Source organism: Odocoileus virginianus, chromosome 1, assembly GCF_023699985.2.
Source record: "Odocoileus virginianus isolate 20LAN1187 ecotype Illinois chromosome 1, Ovbor_1.2, whole genome shotgun sequence".
Taxonomy (NCBI): domain Eukaryota; kingdom Metazoa; phylum Chordata; class Mammalia; order Artiodactyla; family Cervidae; genus Odocoileus; species Odocoileus virginianus.
In genome coordinates, this window is record NC_069674.1 from 25,932,940 (window position 1) to 25,955,409 (window position 22,470).

General features: G+C 42.0%; 1 protein-coding gene and 1 pseudogene across 1 annotated transcript in view; one reads left to right on the forward strand and one right to left on the reverse strand.

Annotated features, from left to right (window-relative positions):
* Positions 1 to 22,470, reverse strand: part of SND1 (staphylococcal nuclease and tudor domain containing 1) — a 410,101-nt gene that overhangs the window by 352,321 nt on the left and 35,310 nt on the right. The window contains exons 4-9 of the mRNA XM_020914889.2: positions 18,964 to 19,042; positions 16,155 to 16,315; positions 15,315 to 15,406; positions 14,539 to 14,697; positions 12,862 to 12,968; positions 10,170 to 10,260 (exon numbers count right to left, since the gene is read on the reverse strand). Coding sequence (XP_020770548.2) covers positions 10,170 to 10,260; positions 12,862 to 12,968; positions 14,539 to 14,697; positions 15,315 to 15,406; positions 16,155 to 16,315; positions 18,964 to 19,042 — 689 coding nt within the window. The remainder of the gene's footprint in view (positions 1 to 10,169; positions 10,261 to 12,861; positions 12,969 to 14,538; positions 14,698 to 15,314; positions 15,407 to 16,154; positions 16,316 to 18,963; positions 19,043 to 22,470) is intronic.
* On the forward strand, positions 6,974 to 7,403 carry LOC110151503 (non-histone chromosomal protein HMG-17 pseudogene; annotated as a pseudogene).

Here is a 22,470-nt window from a genome sequence, read left to right on the forward strand (position 1 = left end):
ACCTATCATTTAAGTGCAGAACTAAAAGCAGCCAACTTGATACAACCAAGCATATGGATTCAATAACTGAAAGAAAAAGAGTGTATCTTGCTACCATTACCATCTAGACACATTAAGGCCAAAGTAAAAGCGCCTGCCATAATGGAATCTGCCTCACTCCCTGAGACAGTGGCAGTGGCTTGGCCAACTGACGACAGAGAAAGACCTCAGCTAATGATTTCCCTGTCCTTCAAAATCCCACATGTATATGAAATGGATTAATGCAGAGGTCCCCAACCTTTTCAGTGCCAAAGATCAGTTTTGTGAAAGACAATTTTTCCACAGACCAAGAGTTGGGGGATGGTTTTGGAATGATTCAAGCACAATACATTTATTGCATACTTTATTTCTAATCTAATGTCACCGCTCATCTGACAGGAGATACTGGTCCGTGGCACAGAGGTCAGGGACCCCTCGATTAAAAGCAGAGAGAGGAAAAAAAATAAATAAATAAAAGCAGAGAGAGGTAGGGGAGGGGACCACGAGGTATCCACAGTTATACTGCTATCCCACTTTCAAGCCAAAAATTCCATAAAGCCATATCAAGCACAACAGCTAGTACAGTGAATCGGTACTGCTCCTCCCTCCAGAGGAGGTACAGAACCACAGCCCAACAGACTCGATAACTGTCAGACATCTCAACTGCACACACATCACGGGATGGATCAAGTCTCAATGATGGATCAAGCTGCACCTTCCTCTCACTCCAAAACCAACTTCTATTAAAATGTCCATTGCTGAAAACATAGGGAAACTTCCTATGATTAAGACATGAGAAATATCTAGACATTCTCTACACCCTAGTCATGCTCACAGAGAAATAAAACCAAGGAAAGTATCATTGCACTCACACCTTTACCCTCTGATTACAGAATGTGAGGCTCGAAGTATACCCTGGTGACAAGTTATTGGTATTCGTCACCCCTTATAACGTGTTAGCAGCCGCAGCAGCAGCGAGCTGCTTCTCGGAGCTGTAAATTTCAGGCCTCAGCAGCAGACTCTCTCTGCTCGGCATCTCCCTGATTAGCAACCTCCTCTTCAGAAACTGTGTGCTCTGCCGCTGCCAGCTAAACGAGGCCTGCCTTCCTGGAGAAGCGGGGTGAGAGTGCCTGTCTGTGCATGTGTGCATGTAAGTGGGGTTTATGGGGTAAACTGTGCCATAGCTGTCCGGAGAACAAGCAGCTCCTGGGCAGAGACATGGAAGAAGCAATCAAACAGCAGTTGCAGTCACACAGTGCAATAAGTACAACGCAGAGTGGATTACCATCCAAAGCCTGCTTGTCAGCACCGTCACAGGCCACATTTGTAACGGTGATGTTTCTGATGGTGCTTCCCATCAGGGCAATTTGAAGTATGCCCACATCATCGCTCACCTCCTCATACTACTGACCTCGAGTCCACACACACACACCCCTACTGACCACATGCTCCAAGAACAGAATCTACACAGAATAAAAGGTCACTAGCTGGACTCCAGATGCAAGACCTAAACCCGATCCCCTCTGCATTTCTTAGAGCCCAACTGCAAAAGGAAAAATGAGAGGCTGAATGACGACACATTGCAGGCTAAGGGCTGCCACAGGTCAGAACAGCAGAGCGCCGTCGGAGGCAGGGGACATCCGGCCGCCACCCTGGCCTCCTGCCGCATCCCCCCATCTGCGGCACCCATCTACAGAGCTGAGCAATGGGCTGCTGCTGCTCAGCTTCCCAAACCTGCAGCATCTCCGAGACACAGAAAGGCCCTCAGTTCAGCCCCAAACACAACCCATAGTCCTCCCACGCTGCCGAGGTGATCAGCACCAGACAGAAAGGAAAGGAACGGCCGCTCAAACAGGGCTTCTACAGGCACCACCTGTGAGCGCCCTCGATGGGGCCACTGGAAAGGGGACACCAGACACCCTTCTTACTCTCTTAACTCAGGACATCGGCTGCTTCTCCTGCTTCCCCAGCTTTCATCTGCCAGGTCTGTTCTCCCCAAGCTAAACCTGGAAGCATTAGTGAAGCAACACCGCAGAGGGGGATATCAGGAGCACCCCACCCTATCTCAGCAATGACCATGGCTCCCCACACAGCCCCCAGAAAACCCCAGCTACCACCCTGCATCCTCACAAGATACAAAGCACAACCTGCTGAGGCCAATGCCCTTAGGTACCTAAGCCCGAGCCAACAAGCTGGACGCTCTAATAGGTACTTAAAAGGAAGCCAGGCATCAGACGAATTCCCATAGAGGAGTAGCCTACAAAATACCCGACCTGCACTCCTCGTAACTGTCAAGGTCATCAAAAGCAAAGAAAATCTGAGAAACTACCAAATCCAAGAGGAGCCTAACAAGATCTGACAACTAAATTTAGCATGCTATTGAGGATGAGATTCTGGAACAGAAAACGGACATCAGAGGAAAGCTAAGAAAATCTGACCAAAGTATAGACTTCAGTTGATAATATATCAATACCAGTAACTACTTATAATCAACGTGCCATAATCTTGTCAGATAATAATAGGGGAAACTGGGGGGGGCCACTAACGTAGGAACTCTGTAGCATCTGCCAATTTTTCTGTAAATCTAAAACTGTTCTAAAAAAGTCTCAATTTTAAAAGTAGGTAAATGTTTACAAATGTTTTCTAAATTAACCATTTTCTTATCAGCAAATTAGTCTGCTAACTTAAGCAACAAACCAAGTCTTGACCTCTTTTTGGTTTAAGAGGGCCACTTTCCTAACCAGAAAGAACATCCCCAGAACTTCTTTTTCATCTGAAAGCCACATGACCAAACCAAAGATCAAGGGAGTAGCTAGTCATTTTTGTTCTCTCCATATTACCAAACAAGAACATAAAAGTCTAGACAAAAATACTAAGTATCCTTGCTTAAAAACCATCTTTGTGCTCATCTGAGTTCATGTTCAGTCGCTCAGTGGTGTCTGATTCCTTACAACCCCGTGGACTATAGCCTGCCAGGCTCCTCTGTCTATGGGATTCTCCAGGCAAGAATACTGGAGTGGGTTGCCATTTCCTCCTCCAGGGGATCTTCCCAGCCCAAGGATCAAACCCACGTGTCCTTCGTCTCCTGCTTTAACAGGCGGATTCTTTACCACTGAGCCACCATCTGAGAAGACATGATAATGAACTCCATACAAAGCCATGACATTTTTGCACAGCAAAAAAATCAGCAGGGCCAAACCAAATAGGTACCGGTCCCCACCCATGGACAGCTTATAACCTGACCTCCAAAACTGGACACGGTCAACAGTATCACACAGCTAACTAAGGGTTCTCCCAGTCGAAGCCCCAGAAGGTAAGCTCCTTGAGACAGAAACCACTTCTCATTCTTTTGCATCTTCTCAAAGCACCTAGCTCGGGGCTCTGTTGGTTAAGCAATCAGCTGGAACAGAGAACCAAGCTGGCTGCCTCTATCTAACCAGGCTGGGCAGGGAGAAGACTCAGCCCCCTCACCCCACCCCCAAGTGTTATTCAGGTCTGTGAAATCTGCAAGGCCCAAGCATCCAGCAGCAGGGACAGGGAAGCCAAGCCACGTGCTCAAGGGACCATATGGCTACAAACAGCACAGATCAGCTAAAACGCCACGGGGAAGGCAAGCAGGAAACTGGCAAGCCACGACAGGCACAAAAGTCTCAAGCAGGCTCAGCTAATCGCTGTGAAGTGAACATGTCTCTCTGCTAACCTGGAGAGACAAGGAGAATGCTCCCTACCACTGCCTTCCTTAAGAGGAGGAGAACACAAACCAGTCTTGCAGTGCCCCGTGTATCCAGAGAACACTTGGCTGAGTTTCAAGTTTCTCAGGAGTAGGACTCTTGGCCAACACTCCCACCTCCAGCTTTGCATCAGTTCCAGAAGTCACCCAGAGGGTCCCAGGGGCACAAAGTTAGAGTTCACAGGTCACCTTTAGCAGGCTTTTTAGCTATTTAGCTGTTCTCTGTAAAATTATGAACCCAGGTCTCCGGCATTGTAGGCAGATTCTTTATTATCTGAGCCACAAGACAAGCCCAAAAATACTGGAGTAGGTAGCCTGTCCTTCTCCAGGGGATCTTCTTGAACCAGGAATCTAACGAGGGTCACCTGCATTGCAGGCAGATTCTACCAGCTGAGCTACCAGGGAATAAATTAATACCTAGGAGACAGTGGTCCTCTCTTCAGTAGGCACTCTATTTGTTTAGGCCTTATGGTCACACCAGCCTCAGAGCAGAATCCTTCAGCAAAAATTTGCAGGACTGCCAGACTATGTTCAGGAAAGCCCAAGGCACCTTAGGACCTTTTTAGGTTTCCTTGCAAAAGTAGTTTTGTCATTTACAAATGTTTTAAATTAAGCAAAATAACTACAAAACTGCTGCTGGGTTCTAGCTTGGGAAAAGAAATCATCTTCCCTTTTACATTTAATGCTGACATCTTGTGTTCTACAATAGGGTTTGGCAAACTATGGCCAAGGGCCCACCACCTACTCTTGTAAATAAAAGCTTCATTGGAACACAGACACACCCATTCATTACGCATTACCAATAGCTGTTTTCTTGCTATAGTGGCAGAATTGTAGAGCTGCAAAGAGACTATATGGCCCAGAAAGACTAAAATATTTACTATTATGGTCCTTCAAGAAAATGGTGGTCAAGCTCTGTTCTAACAACATATTTTAAAATGAACACACATGGGATATACACTAGTTACCAATGTCTGGGGAGCTATTTGGCAAATATACTCCAAAATACTTCTAAGGAAATAACTGCCACTTAGGCAGAGATTTATTCCATTTATTAAATAATGGAAAAGTGATAAATGACATGAATAATGACCTACTGGGAACTAGTTAAATAAATTATGATGCAGCCTTACAATGGAACACAAGGAACAATAAAGAAAGTTCATATATTTACTTTGTTACCCTCCCTAAATACTTCTACACAAAAATAAAAGGTTTGAGGGGCTGTTTTTCATTTTGCTTTGTCCTGTTGTTTGCCAAAGCCCGAAAGGACAAAGATAATGAGAGAGAAGAATATAGCAACAAAACTCGGAAGCTGGAAAGCAGAGGAATGAGTGGTAACTGACTCTACAGACTCAGGAAAGCTCAATCCTGAGCTAGTGGTGAGAAAAGAAACAGTCCTTCTGATTTATACTGCAGACTTCCCCTACTCACCAAGAGTGAGAAACTATCAAATCAGGGATCTCAAGGGGGAATGAAAATAAGGCCCAAAACTAGGATTGTTTTAAAATGTAAGAAGCACCTGGATTTCAAAATGGAGACACTAAATCCCATACTACTTCTAAACCAGTGATGAATACCTAAATTCCATACTGCTCCTAAACCAGTGCTGAATACCTCTTTCTTTCAGAGACCACCAAAGGTTACCAGATATCTAAAGAAAGTCTCTAATACGGAAAATAAGAGATCAAAATAACCAAACAGAATTAAAAGCAACTTAAGAGAACACAGACTATACAGGGAGAGAAAAATCTTTAACAAATTATTATTAATTCCTGAAATCCTAACAGATGATATTCATCTCTGAAATATGTTATTTTTTAACAGCACTAAGAGAAACATTCAGAGAACAAAGGAAGCTTTTAGAAATTAAAATACAGCATGATAAAATATCTAATAGAAGAGATGAGAGATAAACATGAAGATATTTAGAAAGAAGAAAAGACAAAAAAATGGAAAATAGTAAGAAAAAATTAGGACTAGTCCATGAAGTTAAACATCCAAACAGAAATTTTAGAAAAACAGCTGAGAAACTAGATGGAAACCAACAACAAAAGAGTTAAAATTTAATTTTTAATATGGTTTAATTTTTAATCCACAACATGATCACACATGGATAAGCAAAGCACATCATTGTGAAATTTCAGAATAAAGAATTTACTAAGAGCTTATAGAAATAAAAAACATAGCACTGGGATGGGAGATCAGAATGATTTCAGGCCACTAAAGAAATAAAGAAAGAAAACAAACAAAAAAATTCCTAACAAATAAAAGGGGAGCAATGCTTTCATAATTCTAAAAGAAAATAGCTTCTAACAAAATTCTATACCCATCTAAACTATCAAATGTAATAACAGAGTAGACATGAACAGTTTCAAAAAATCTACCTCCTAAGCACTCTTTTCCCAAGAAGCTAACAGAATGTGTGTCACCAGAACAAAGTAGTAAATCATAATGAAGCCATAAGAGTCAGCAAACATAGCACCAATCCAGGAGTGAGGCAAAGAAAAGCTCAAGATAATGGTAAAGAAATCCAAAGAAGACACCTTTATAGAAGGAAAAAAAAGAACTAAACTAAACTAGACTGTTATAGGCCACAAGGCTCCTGGAAAGTACTATGGAAAAAGATAAAAATAATGACCTGAATCATGTCTTGAGAAAAGATTTAAACAGATGACAGAACGTGGGGGTTGAGTTAATACGTACATAAAAGATATATACATAAAATTTAAAAATTAACTCCAGGAAAAACAAAAAATCATGCAGGAAATGAAAAGCAGTCATAACATGCTATACATCTCGGAAGTGATTAGCATTTACAAAGTAAACACTGAATATTAACTGAGCCAGAATTATGATATAGTCTTATGAGAAGGCATGGAGAAAAGTACATGCAGACCCACATGTGAAAAAACCAAATCCTCATCTTCCATGGTGTGAAGGAAAAGGGGTTATGCTTGAAAAATCAGGAGCAAGCAATTGAAGATTTTATTCAAAGACATGGATTAGCCAAGAGTTGAAAATGGTTGCCTCAAGCAAGAGGGAAATAAAAGAGTACACTTCTCTTAAGAAGCCCACAGAGTTCTTTAAAAATGTCTACGCAAAAAATTTCGAGTTAAAATTTGTCAAATCCTTCACTAATCTAACCTGCTATGGTTGGTATTAGATATATTCCTATAAGAAAGTGTGCCTGAGTAGTGTGAAGAAGAGGCGAGAGCGACCCCTGGACCGACTTAAAGCCCGCGCGCCACTGCATCCCCGTGTCCAGCACCTACGTCCCGCCGCCGCAGCCACCATGCCCAAGAGAAAGGCTGAAGGGGATGCTAAAGGAGATAAAGCCAAGGTGAAGGACAGACCACAGAGAAGATCTGCAAGGTTATCTGCTAAACCTGTTCCTCCAAAGCCAGAGCCCAAGCCTAAAAAGTCCCCTGCAAAGAAGGGAGAGAAGGTACCCAAAGGGAAAAAGGCGAAAGCTGATGCTGGCAAGGATGGGAATAACCCTGCAGAAAATGGAGATGCCAAAACAGACCAGGCACAGAAAGCTGAAGGTGCTGGAGATGCCAAGTGAAGTGTGTGCATTTTTGATAACTGTGTACTTCTGGTGACTGTACAGTTTGAAATACTATTTTTTATCAAGTTTTATAAAAATGCAGAATTTTGTTTAAAAAAAAAAAGAAAGAAATTGTGCCTGTAAGACTGTATGTAGCCTGCTAAACTAGTCAATGTCTCATTTTGTCCAAAGTTAAGGAAATTCAGGTGTAATAAAGTCACTGACATCAGAACTCCAAAAATAAATAAAATTTTTAAAACATAATAAAAATGTCTACATGTTAAAAGTAAAAACTTACCAACTTAAAAATTATATACAAAAGAATAGAAGTCAGTACTATTCAAAAAGTGACTGCCAGTCTACAATGAGATAAGGCGCTTATACCAGAACATAAATCAACTACATCACTGAGAACACTGCTGACATTTTTTCCATAGCAAGATCTTCTTGATGAAAGCAGCAAGGCCTTGATTTACATCCTGGCTCAAGTTCCTTATACCATAGCAAACCATTCTGAGGAGGACTGGTATAGGTCAAAGGTTAGCAGACTTTTTCTGTAAAGGGCCAGATAACAAATATTTTAGGCTTTGCAGGCCATATGGTCTCTGTCACAACTTCTCACCTCTGCCACAATACCACAAAAACAGCTCCAGACAATATGTAAACGAAGAGACGTGGCTATGTTCCAATTTACTCACAACACTGAAATTTGAATTTCATATAATTCCAACGTGCCACAAACCCTTCTTTCTATGTAAAATCCAATCTTAGCTCACAGACCACACAAAAACAATGGTGGGCCATATTTGGCCCATGGGCCAGTTTGCCAGCACCCACAGTTGACAGTATGATCAACTTTTTCTTTCATAGTAATTTCATCTAGTATGTGTGCTTTTCCTTCTTTTTACGCTTTTTCCTGTTTTAAAAACAAAAATAATCCTGAAGGATTTTAAAAATTCAGTGAAAACCTTTTTCTCTCTACTCTCTGAATAGGCCTACATCTGAATGACCTAAATTTATGTTTAGGATACTACAGGATCCTTAATCAGATGGCTTTTATAGAGATAATCTCCTCTATTCTGGCATTGCAAAAAATAAAACTTCATTGTAATTAAAAAAAAAAAAGGCTCACTTTGTTTTAAAACAAAAAAGACAAAAATAGATTCTGAGATCCTGGATTTTTTCAAAACGGAAGGAATGTTCTATATGTCCTAAAGCTCTCCTTTCTCAAGTTACCAATAAAATCATACTCAGGATAAATGTAAAGCTGCTGGCTCAATCATCTAATCCTTTAGATGAAGAATTTTTCTTCAGCAATGCCTTAGTTTCCCAAGTAGCCAAGGCCCAAAGCCCTTCCAAATCTTCCAGGTTTCTCTACCAATTCAGTTTCAACTGAGGAGGGGCAGGTAGGGACAGGACAGTGTAATGAGACCCTCCCAAGGGACATCTGTATCACTGGAATTGTGATGATGGTGAAAAATGGAAGGCCTGCCTCCTTGGTGAGTGAATGGTCATGATTTCCTTGTGTAGCTATGTCCTTCTATAGCCTTATGACAGATTACAGGAAAACATAAACACAAGTAAATTCCAATTGGCAGAGCTGCTATGTCCAAGTTCCCAAGCTGGTGTGGTCCTCACACAAAGAAGCAGCGGTCCATTCTGATCTGCATCAAGATGTGAAAAACACATATGGAGAATCCAATCAGGAGCTCCTTCAACTAACGTCCCCTGAAAGGCACGACTACAGTTAACCAGACAGCTGGGGTAGAGACAGACCATCTACTAGGAGAGGAAAGGGGCCGCCTGAGCGCTCCGTGACCTACTGCTTTGGGCATCATAAAAAAGAAAGTGAAGAAATCCAGTCAATTCCTTGGAGACTTGTTAAAATTTTACCAGTCTAAGAGAAAGCATTCCAAAATTTTTCAGGCTGACAGTGCCACCTAGTGGCTCTCCACCTTAAACTCACCGTTGGACATTTAGGACAGTCACTTCTCAGTTCAAGGATATGGATGGATATTTAACTATTTTAAGTCCATTATGACAAAGCTTCCAGCATGTCTTGCCGAAAGTAAAAATAAGTTAAAAACATTAGCAATTTTGGGAAAGCGAGGTCTACTATAGGTTCTACCGCTCAAAGACCCAAACCCCGCAATGAAGTTTTTTCAAAAAAACACTTTTACAGCACTGCTGCTGGATCCAAACAATCTATTCGGTAATTCAGTTCCCTTCAGAGAAACCCATCCCAGCAAAGTGGAGAGACCTCAGAAAAACACATCACAATAGAAAAAATTCAAAACCACAAAAACATTCTACATTAGAAAAAAATAAAAAACCACAAGAGTCTCAAACCAGAAAGAAGAGAAATTTGAGGTCTTATACCCTTGGGCATAAGAAATCTAAGAGAGGGAGTTCCCTGGTGATCCAGTCATTAGGACTCAGCGCTTTCACTGCCATGGCTGGGATTCAAGTCCTGGTGGGAACTAAGATCCTGCAAGCCGCGCAGCACAAGCAGAAGAAAAAATAAAAGGCAAGTGAGAAAGAAAGAAATCAATCTAAGAGAATGTCATTTGCTAAGCAGACAGACAGAACCTCCAGCATATAAGAGATTTCAAAGGGTCAAGGTGCACAATCTTAACCCATGAATTTCTAATGAAGTTATGCAAATCTACAGCAGAAATTTACGTTCTTATAGTTTCCAAGTTCCTTACAACAAACACACCCGTGCAGGCAATCACGCACACACATATGCACGCATCAGTGCTTCGCCTTTCAAGAGAAACGCTTCAGCCCTTGACTGATTATTCAGATCTCTGTATTATCACTAGCCTGACAGCGTGCACAGTGCAGCGCCAGATGCTGAGAATGACTCACCTTGGCAACAAACTGTTTGTCCTTTTGGTCCAAATTAGCAGTGGGAGCCACATAGTCTCTCCATATTCTCAGCCTGCGCTCCTTGGCAAACCTGGCAACAAAGCAAGGATTCAGATCACTCAGCGGGACTAGGGCAGCAACGGAAACCACCACCATCACAGGAACAAACAGTACAAAACCCTACCCTATCTCACAGACAAGGCACTCAGGAGAAAAGGCTAATCAGACCAGCACAAAGTGTGACCGCCACAAGGAAAACTATACAGCAGCTGAAACAATCCCACATGCATATATGCCATAAACCCACGGCTGACAGGCTGAGGTCTGGATACACCCTTTCTCAAGCCTGGAAGGTAGAAGTCTATCTTGCTAACTAGCTCTTTGGCGTATCAAGTACCTCTCAAGTGATTCCTAAATGCCAGGCGCTGGGGTGACAGTAACTGCTCTCTTAAGTGGGAGGGAAGAGCACACACATCTAACAAAAGTATTTTTTAAGAAGCATAAGCCTGCTCATTTCTATTTGCATTATAAAAAGGTTGTTGTTCACTCAGTCAAGTCTGACTCTTCGCAACCCCGTGGACTGCAGCACACCAGGCTTTCCTGTCCTTCAGTATCTCCTGGAGTTTGCTCAACCTCATATCCATTGAGTCGGTGATGCTACAAAGACTGAGTAGGACATAGTCATTGTGCTGAGTTTACTGTTTGATTATGAAAGACAAACATTCTTCAAAAATAAGAGAGCACTGTGACCTCCCCAGTGGTCCAGTGGTTAAGACTCCATGCTGCCAGTGCAGGGGACATGGGTTCAATTCCTAGTCAGGGAACTAAGATCCCACATGCTACACAGAGTGGCCAAAAGATAAAAAAATAAATAAAATGAATGCATAAGGAAATACAAGGTTATTAGCTACCCAAATCCCACATGGAAAACATGAACAAAATGGTCACTATAGTGCATCTAATGAGGAAGAAAAATGGACAATAATCCAACAGAATTTAAACAAAAGTTAAAAAATCATGTTGGTAAACATTTGTTTTAGAGTACAAAGCCCAGAAAAGACTTTTTGAGTCAGAGTAAGAGAGGGACAGGGAATATGTGCAAAGATTTACATATATACATACACACACATACATTTTCTATCAGTGAAAAACTGTCAAAGTATTTATTTAGAAATAAAAGGATGTAGGGCAAAGGAACTATTAAACTGTTATTTCTGAAAATGGTACTGCAGCTTTTCAAAACAGTGCTAAAATGTGAAAAGACAAAAGCAGCATGTTGTAGTTGTAAAAACATGTGAAATACCTCAATAGAGATTTACCGACAATGCAAGCAAGTTCTAACACAGCATGCAAAACAGTAGGCAAGTAATCATATCATTGAAATATGATCTGCATTCCTTGGTCTAAATCTGTTTTTTAATGATGAGCCATCTTAAAAATCTCCTGTAGATGTTATAAAACATGTAAAAACTACTGTCACTCTAACTCACTTTCTTCAAAGAGAGGAAGGAACTTAAAGAATGCAAAAAGAATCATCAACCAAAATAATAATTTAGAAAAACAGACCTATAGGATTTTCTGAACAATGGCAACAACAAAAAACATTGAGCATCACAAATAATCAGAAATATTTGGAAAGCCGTGCTCAATACGTGTTTTGTATCTTTTGAATTTAACTGTGGAACATAAAAAGACTAAACAATGTATACAATCACTGTGTTTTTTCCAAGCACCTACCTTGTCAGGTATGCCATATTAAATGGCCCAGATTAAAATCTATTTTTACAAAAAGTTCTAAGTATTTCTGCTTACAAGTAGAGAAGGCTGTAAGAGACCTAAGAAAGGAGAAATTCAATTCATGTTCTTACACACCTCTTCGTTGTGCTCCTCAAAGGCAAAAAACTGTAAATTGCATGACTCTGAAATAAACCACACAGGCTTGAGTGGAATGGCACTAGTGGTCCTGGCCTTCTACCTAAACGTATCCTGGGAGGTAGTGGGTGTGACTTTACGAACATGATATCATCTCTATTCATCTATCTGCTTCATTTTTTTCCACCTGGAGACTCAAGTTCACCTATACCTGGAAACACCTGAAATGGCCACTGATCTTTGGCATATCCACTATCATTTTTCTAGAAATCAGTTATTGCTCCATCTGCTTTAACTATGGTGCACCCAGCCAAAAACACAATTTACAGTTGTATTAGCATTTATAACTACAGCATACAGGTCGATAAATTAGGGCATCAGGCTCTGCAGCAACATTGGATAGCCTATTTAGGGACCCACAGGCTCTGTCTTTCCTTCATACACTTGGCTCCAGCCTGCACGTCAGGAAGGAGCCGGTAAGTTATTTCACTGTCCTCAAATGAGCCTCAAGTTTATTTCACTTCAAATGCCTAAAACCTGAAATTTAAGCAAGAGGCTTGGAAAAAAAAGTGAAATGAAAACATAATAAAGCAAATCAGGTGACCAATAATGTTTGAGTGAAAAATCAGTAGACAGCCCTGAATTAGACTGAACCCAGAGATTGTAAGCCAGTCACTCCTCTACGAGATCCCAGTTTCTTCTGGCATTTCTCCAGTCCTGTACATTGACATGGTTGGGTGAGAGAAGATCCCGAGGTTCCTTCCCCTGGAGTCCCCTACACCAAGATCCTTGGCTAGAAGGCTTCCCTGACAGGCCTTACCTCTCAGCTGCCCTCAGCTTTTCTGCGCCCCGTGTGTAGACTGCAATAGACCAATCCACACAGCGGGCAAAACCTTCCTTCAGGAGAAGCTCTGTGATGTTGCCGTTCTAAAAAATAAGGCAGGCACAGATTAGATTCTGTTGCAAGGGAATCCGTTTCTCTTGACTTCTGACGTGATTAACATAGCCACAATCTATTTTTTAGTTAAAAAAAAATGAAGTGGAGTCATTTCTCTCATGAAGAAACCAGCCCTATGAGGGCAGACGCTGTTCTGTGACTCCCTTCATCAGCCCTGGCTTCACATCCCCACAGCACCCAGCACAGTAGCTCGTACTTAACAGGGGTAGGATAAATGTTAGTGGCATTGAATGGAATCGGCATTTCAATAGCTCTTCTTGTGGACAGAGGATGTTAATCTTCAGTAGAGATTATACCTTCTTATTTCCTTCCCTGAGATCAGCATTTACTCCCCTTTTCATACGGGGAGAGCCAAAGAACAGGCTGAGTAAGGGAATAACTACAGTTACATTTTGCCCCGTGAATTACAATTCACATTCTACAGTGACACAGAGCCATCTGGCAGGGCCCCGGCAGACAGCGAGCACTTCAGAAGAAATAGACATGACCTTGGCACATTCCAAACCAAGCCTCCAAGCCTTCCACAACGGCCATCATGAAAGAATTCTTTAGCCAAAGAAAAACGGTAGTTTATTCTGGTACTGGATACCGGTTACAATGACAATCTATTTAAACTTGGGTGTTAAAAAGCAATTTCCCATCCAAAATATCCCACCTACCAAAGTATACACTAGGGTAAAACTCCCAGTAGTCAGAACTACAAGATCTTAATCTACTTCCTACTGAAAAGCAGCATTAGGCAGCAACTTATTCAAGGCCTGAGACACAGTTTTTCCAAAGGAATGTTTCCTCATGACAGTTCTACCCACATAGTAAGTCCCCTACATGTGAACCTTCAAGTTTCAAACTTTCAATGATGTGAACGTGCGTTTGCATGTCCAGCCATGAAAATGAGTTCAAGAGTGTGGCGTACACTGTCACGTGCATGCATCCTCTACAAGTGGTTGCGCTTTTGTGTACTTTATTGTACAGTACTGTATAAAGTACAGGAGTACAGTATCTTCATTTCAAGCCCAGGATATCTGGAAAGAAGCATAAAAGCCAGCAGCACATAGCCAACTGTGTTATTTGGGTACCAAGGCTAATTTTGTTGTACTTACAAACAAACTAGACCTAACAAATACACTCTGAGAACTGAACTCCTTCCTCTGTAGGGGACTTACTGTACTCCAAACAGCTAACCTACTTGCAAACCTCACCAATCCCATTCTACAAGTTCCACTGCCACTTCTTAACTGATGTGGCAACCTCCTACCTTTCTTACTGGCAATCTTTAGGACTAGCATCTGGGAAAACAAGTGCAAGCGTCCTTCCTCATAACTGAGATTAGTTTTCTAAAAGTACAAAGTTGCAGATCTGTCCAATTCTATCAGAGAACGGATAACTCCCTAAAAAGGTCTCAAAGTCAGTAGATGATAACCCTACCAAGATATTTCAATGGTTCCTAAACACAAAGAGGAAGAACAGAAGCCAAATGCAGCTCTTCAAACCCCAAGGGGACCCTCGCCCCCCGTGGTCCAGTCTGCCAGGCTCACTCACCGGGTGCAGGATTGTACCCAGAATGTTCTGGTTGTGGCAGCTCTCCAGGATGATCTGGACATCTCTTTGAAGCAGTCGAGACTCAGTAAAAAATTTGGCTTCTGCAGCAAAAGGCTCCGGTGTTTCACTTCCATCTGCTTCCCGTCGAAAAGTTGGGCACTAAAGGACAAGTGAGGCAGATGCGTGGGTGCTGGGCAAGCTCAGCCCACAGGGAACAGTCCAAACAGCACAAAGCCACAAAGCTGGGCTGGGAAAGGTGTCTAATCAGGTCTTCCAACCCTCCTAAAAACACACTGATAAAAAGCAACTGGAAATATCATCCTCTGAGACTTCTTGGTAAAGCAAAATAAAACTCATGACAACATGGGGAAAATCATTAATTACACTTGAAAATAACCCCTTGCCAAGAAGAGATACACCAGTGTCTTGCTTTAAATCCCTGATTTTTTTCTTTAATCAAAATGGTTATTTTACATTAAGACAACACACTCGGCAAACTTTGCGTGTGCATACCTAGTTGCTCAGTCTTTGTGATCCCATGGACTGGCTTCCCATCCCCTCCTCTCTAGGTTTCAACCATCTCTGCACAGCCCACTCCAAACAGACACTGAGTACTTAAAAAAGTATTATTTGATCTAAATAGAACTGCACCACTGCAAAGTTTAAAGTACTCCAGTCAAAGTTAACGGCCCATACTAAAAGAAATGGTATGGACGAAGTCCCCCCATCACTGAACACTTCCATGAACCACCCCATAGCCCAGCATATGAGCTGACCTTGATCCCTGACAGCATGACCGTGACCAGGTAGTAATCTGGCAGGAGCAGGGCCCTGACCACACTGCCGTCCCGCACGTGCTCGATGATAGCTGCAGGACAGAACGAACGGCTTGAGTGACACAGGTCGTGCCAAGGAGAAACAACGCCCCATCACACTGCCCGGAGCACAGTTCCTCTTCCCAAATCCCGAGAAAGCCCCGCTCTGGGAGGTGACGAAGCACTGGCAGATCACGAGTGTTCACACAGACTCCTGCCCAAACTACTCCAGGAGGATTAAATTCAAACCAACTGTATATCTTTTGAACCTTCTGGGAACTCTTGGCTCATACCTAAGCTCTGTTATCCATAAGCCAGGTTGCTCATCTGTATACTGAGTGCCTGGCAAAAACTAACAATAATTCAGGATCAGTAATCATTTTATTTTACTGAGTCTGCAAGTTAATAAGGTCTCAAAGTAGAACTGAGAACTATAGTGTGTGGGGGCGTGTGTGCATGTATAAATGTTTAGATATATAAAGAATACATATTTCTACCTTGAAGTTTTAGAGGTGGTATTTAGAGATAGCCATTTTTTAGAGAAAACAGGAAGATCCCCCATGTGCAAAATTACCAGCAATTTACTACTCTGCAGCAGCAAAGGACTATTCTCTGCAAAATACATTTGATGCCTATATGAACTGGATGAAAGCTCCCTTCCAAAATACCACGGTGTTGTTCTACCCTTAACAATTCTCCATGGGTAGTAAAATAGAATCTGCTTTATTAACCTCAAGGAGCTCGACAGCAAATAGAGAGAAATCACCCTGAGTCATATCTGTCTTTCCCCGACAGCCTCACCGTTGACAGGTTTCTGGTGGTGGGAGTCCACAAAGTGCCTTGGGTTCTCAATGGTATACTTGAGGTCCCGGATAGTATGTGAACCGTTCCCCTCACTCCACATCCCTTTCTTAGCTGCTTTGGCTTGCTCCTCACATTCCGCAAGGCGGTTCTGCTCAGGACTGAGACATGAAAAAGAAGAAATAAGCGTGGTTAATGAGTTCACAAGAGAAATATCAGGGTCATCTTTGACTCTGGGTTTCTACAGCATCTTCTCTGCTTGGAAAAAACCAAAGCAATTGTTTCAGACCCAGGTCTGTAACCAGAAACCTATCTGGAGTGCAACTTCCAGATTCCAGATTTATTCCCTCCAACAAAAGACTCAATTGTAACAGCATTTAATGAGAATATCTGCAGACCACTCTTTCAGTACTGCCACCATGAGTGATTACAAAAGAACAAGGTGGTGGCTTACAAGGGAGCCACTCCAGGTGGGAGAGTTTCATTTAACCACCCCAGATTCAGGGACTAGAATCCAGGCAGACCTCAGCCAGACGCAGTGCAGCAAAAGTGACTAAGAATCACCCTTACTCCCTGTCATCTGCAGAACAGGACTGGGGAATACAGAACAAATATCATTATTACAGTGTCACCCCAACACTACTTACACTTGCCATAAGGCCAGTGAAGCAAAAGGAGTTTGAAGATGGAAGACTCTTTCATCAGACAAGAAACCAAACTATGCACCAGAGCAGAAACCCAATAGAGAGACCACTCACCCCCTCCCCCTCCAAAAAAAAAAAAAAAGCCATCAAAAACAACCAAACCCAGAAATGGCTCTACTCTTCACTCTCTCATCTGAATTTGAGCTGAAGTGAACACTGGAAAGGCTTTCCACAATGTCAACACCTCATTCCATCAACAGGCATCTAGAGAAATTGACCCTCCCACCTTGATCGGTAGGGATTTTCAACAGGGAGCATGACCTACAATTTCTCAAACCAGAAGTCTTCAGTATGGCCCTTTCCCTCCTCCCCATTAAAAAAAGAAAAAAAAAAAAGACAATTATCATCTTCAGAGATCCAAATTTTCTGTCAGAATTTGACGGGGGCGGGGGGGGGGGGGGTGAAATGTAGCTTGAGATAGAAGCAAAAACACTGAAACTGAGAAAAGAAGTCAAGACAACTTTGGAGTAAAAAAAGACTGGGACTCCTGGAGGGATTTCTTTGTTGAGGTGGTACAATACTGCTGTAGGCTTTTTTATAATTCTTCATTCTGGCTGCAAACTGGATTCCAAAAAACATTACAACGGTAAAAATGCCAGCAACTGTCCTTAAAATACAGCTTCAGCGTGCTTCCATACACAGCACCTAAGATAAGTGTCAAAATTCAACAAATTCCCACATGCTCACTCACACTCCAATCATAAGCTCTAGCCAAAGACTCTTTTGAGTTGGGAAGGATCAGAGAACTATAGGATGAATGACTTGATCACAAAGAAGGATGCAAACTGTACATTTTGGCCTTTGCTCGTCCCTATCATTGGCATAGTTCACGCAAATATTTATCTAAAGCTTCTTCTACAGTTACAGTCGTAATACAGCATGGACTTAATGATTTAAACAGCAGGAGTTCCCTGACCTTCCAGTAGTCAGGACTTGGCACTTTCACTGCTATGGCCCAGGTTCAATCCTTGGTCAGGGAACTAAGATTCCATAAGTCATTTTGGCCAAAAAAATAATAGCCAAATAGCATCCAAATTACTGATGCAGATTATCACTTTTCAGATGTGCACTTTTCAGATTAGCACTTTTAATGTGCTAATTAAAGCCAGCTACAACCCCCATCCTTCTGAGGAGCCAACACTGGTGATCTTGAACCTGACATATGCACTATAAACCTGACACTGAAGTCACTCAGTCGTGTCTGACTCTTTGTGACTCCACAGACTGTAGCCCACCAGGATCCATGAAATTTCCCAGGCAAGAATACCGGAGTGGGCTGCCATTTCTTTCGCCAGGGGATCTTTCCAATGCAAGGATCGAACCAGGGTCTCCTGCATTGCAGGCAGATTCTTTACCATCTGAGTCGCCTGGAAGTCCATAAACCTAACACTCATTTCTAACGAATTCACAGTGCTATTAACAACAAATACATTTACCTTAAGTATCTACAGATCCATAAGCCAAAACAGACATAAGAGGCTTTGGAGAGACAGAAATTTTCCCTGAAAACAGAACCACTCAGCCCCTGTCAGTTTTCCTATATGCCAAGCAGCAGATGTTGCTTTGAATTTTATTTATTCACTCTGCTTTATTCTGCATTTACTTATTCCTTGTATACCTGATATAATATTGTACATCTATTTGTTGATCGGTTTGTTGTTTGTCTCCCGGTTAAACTGTTAGAAGCTAAGTGTCTTTGTTCACTGCTATATGCACAGTGCCTAGAACATAGCCTGGCATACATGCTCAACAAACATTTGGGGATGGATAGATAAAAATTCTGGAACCGATTATCAGTGGTTTAAGAAGTAAGCAAGCCTACTGACTCTTATGATATGAAGCATAGCACTTCTTTGTCGCCAAGCAAAGAAGTTTTTGATTACACATACCAAATGCCATTCACGAATGCTGAGAAACCTCCTCACTCAGAACAATACACACCTATACCTGGGCAGGAATGTTCTAGAAGCCAGGAGAACCCCAGATGTTACCCATTTTATGTCAGGGGGCAGGAATGAAAATGCATTTGAGTGCAGAATCCACTCCCCCAGCTCTCACAGTGGAGGGGAGGAAGTCTGAGGGTCAGGAGAGCAGCGCAGACTCACTTGTTAGCTCTCATGCCTTCTCTCCGGGTGGCCAAGCCCTCTGCAACCAGCGACTCTGCAATGTTTTCCCCATTGGTATCTGAGAAGGAAAAAAAAGAGACATGAATCTTGGGTCTAAATCCATCTCCAATAGCAAAAAGGCTCTTACTGGGACCACTTTCACCCTCAGCTCTTCAAGGAATAATGCTACCCACTAACTGGACAAGGCAGCAGGCTGGGGTTGGGTTTTTCAGAAAAACCTCTTCTCCCTCAAAATGTCTCATCTCTAGGACCCAGAGGTCGATACATCTTCTCTGGACTTATTTCTTAGTGTATCTTCCGAGCCAAAGGCAATCTCAGGAACTCCAGGAGACTGACAGGAAAGCAAGGCTCAAGTAGCAGCCGGGGAGAGGATAAATAACACTGACCTAAGGAGGAGAGGCTGGTGCCCAATACAAACGCTGCCACTTCACAGCTCTCTCAGCACCTCAGTACACATACTCACCTATAAAATGGGAAGAGAACCTGACTAGATGGGTTCTCATGGGAATTCAATGTGTGTAAATCGTCAAGTGCAGTGCCAAGCACACAGCAGGAATTAAAACAACAGAATCCAAAAAATAAAAATAAAAAATAAAACAACAGAATCCAAAGGCAGCCCCACACCTGGACAATCAGACAGCAGAGGCACTTAGCATGGCCCATTTACATTTTACACCAGAGTCCAGTCCCTCTCAGGATGTCCTATTCTCTGCTCCAGGAGGCCACCAAGACAAGCTACATCAGTTGATAAACACACTCTCGTGTTCTAAAGAGATGCAAGGGAGAGAATCCAGACTTCCAATCTCACACAGCAGCCTTTAGAGCAGGCAAGAAAAATGAAGTGAAACAAAAAACACAACCCGATTAGGCTCCACCTGGGCACCAGGACCATTAATTGCATTTCCATGCTACTGAAAAAGCTTTTAGGCTCAGTGTATTCTTAAATCTCTGCTTGTCAGCCAAAACGATAAAAGAAGACATCTATGAGGGAATCACCACATAAAAATCTTTAATATAGCAGAGAACAAGCTCCTCGATAAACTGAAACACAGCAGTCTAGCTGATAGGTAACATCAGCGTAGAATAAAATTCTGTAAGATTTATATTCAGTATGCCATGCATTCATTGAATTCTGCAAGCAACAAGAAGTCTACATACTAGGCCCAAATCCAACCTAAATGCCCTGCCATTAGCCCTGTCCAAATTTCTGAGGCAAATCATAAGCCCCTTTTTCTACCACACACACAAAAGGCTGAGATGAATGCTGTTCGTACAAAGAAAGTTCAGGTTCTGAAGATGAAAGTGAATCACAAGAACCTTTGCACTGGAGTTACTGCTGAGGCCAGACACAGATGCACACAGCTATCTGCCATCAATATATATTACACTGAATCTTTCAGAGCAATAGGAATAATCCCACAGAGTGGGAAGTCAAAAGGAAGAACTCCACAATTATGGGAAAAGTTAAGCAGTAAGGTGTCAACAGGTCAGTGCATAGAAAAAATGAAGGCAAGGTACAAAGAAGGTGAATGGCCATAAAACCAACTGGTTAACAGCAAACCCAATAGCTCTCAGACCATTCCTTGGCACAGAGCACTCTGAAAGGGCTGTTGGCTGGCTCATTTTTAAATGAGTTGATTGCTCCTTCAAAAGGGAGAAAAACAAAATTCTCTGGACCAAGAGAATGCAACAAAATGTGATGGATAGAGTGCTGAAAACAGGGAATCTGAAGGACAAAGATACGATACTCGCTTATTACTAATCAAAGTACAAATTTGATCAAGTCACAATTGAGGCTGGTATTCAGAATAGGTGGGTGACTGTATTTATCCCACAATTTGAAGATTAATCAATCATCTCTCCCTTTAAAAAAAAAATAAGTTCTAGGTTAACCACAAATTCTCATATTCTATTATTCTCCTCCATCATAAAAAGAGTATTCACAGGAGAATTCCCTGGAGGTCCAGTAGTTACACCCCCATACTCTCACTGCTAGGGTCCTAAGTTCAATCTCTGGTTAGAGAACTAAGATCCCACAAGTTGCACAGCACAGCCAAAAACAAACAAAAAAACCCAGTAGCCATGTAAATAAGAATTTACTGCACAGCACATGGAATTATATTCAATATCCTGTCATAATCTATAATGGAAAAGAATCAGAAGCTACATACCTGAAACATAATACTGTAAGTCAACTATAGTTAAATGAATATTTCAATCCATCTACATATAGCAAAAAAAAAATAGAGTAGCCACAAAATAGGATAAATGTATGAACGCTAATTAATTAGCGAAAGCACTGTTTCATTGCAGTTGGCACTGAGAGTCAGTCAAAATATCCGTGTGAAAATATTAAACTTTAAGCCATTAAGTGGTTGAAACTGAAAGATGAAGATAATTTCAAAATTACTCTTAGTAAATACTTATCAATCATCTCCTATGTGCCAGGTTTTATCAAATCAAACAGTACATTATTAACACACTAAATTATATCCACTCTGTCATGTGGGTCAGTTTAGAAAGCAAATTTCTAACTACAACTTTAAATTTAAAAATAAATAAATAAATAAATAAATAAATAAATAAATTTTAAATGGCAGTGCCCCTTAGCAACCAAGCCCATGTGCCACAACTACTGAGCTCTCTCTGGAGCCTGTGCTCCGCAACACAAGAAACTGCCTCAATGAGACGTCTGTATACCGCAACAAAGAGCAGACCCTGCTCATCACAACTAGAGAAAGCCCACGCAACAACAAAGACCCTGCGCATCTGAAAATATTAAATAAATAAATTAAATTTCAAATGGCAGCTACAGTTAAACAGCTACACCACACGTATCTGTGTGCACACACAAACATATTTACTGAGTACATACTCTGTCCTTGGAGAAGGAAACAGCAACCCACTCCAGTATTCCTGCCTGGAGAGTCCCATGGACAGAGGACCCTGGTGGGCTACAGTCCATGGGGTCACAAGGAGTCAGAGATGACTTAGAGACTAAAAACAAGTAAGAGTGCACAGTAGAAGAACCAGGAACCCACATCACACCACTCCGAAACCTGTGTTCTTTCCACTCCGTTACAAATCATGTGGTCTGCAAAAAAACCACAAGCCCTAAACAAATCCTATTTTCTTAAAGAGAAAAGAAGGGAGAAGAAAAGCCACAAGACAGATAAAGGAAATAGAAGATGCAATAGGAAATCTATAGGAATTCAATTAGCACCCTGACCTAGATGCACAGAGCCAATGAGTTTGATGGGCTGATGGCCCGCATATGGAGAAAACGAATACTACATTGTACACACACATCTAAGCGGGCACAGGGTGAACAAGGAGCAGGTGTATCAGGGCCATTCCTCTGCACCTACGTACCCCGAGCTCTGCACCCTCCCAGTGAGACCCCACAGCCAACCGTCCAGAGCCACCTCCACCAGGTGAAAACTGATCTTGGGAGAAAGTTTAGACTTAGGGAAAAACAAGCCCTTT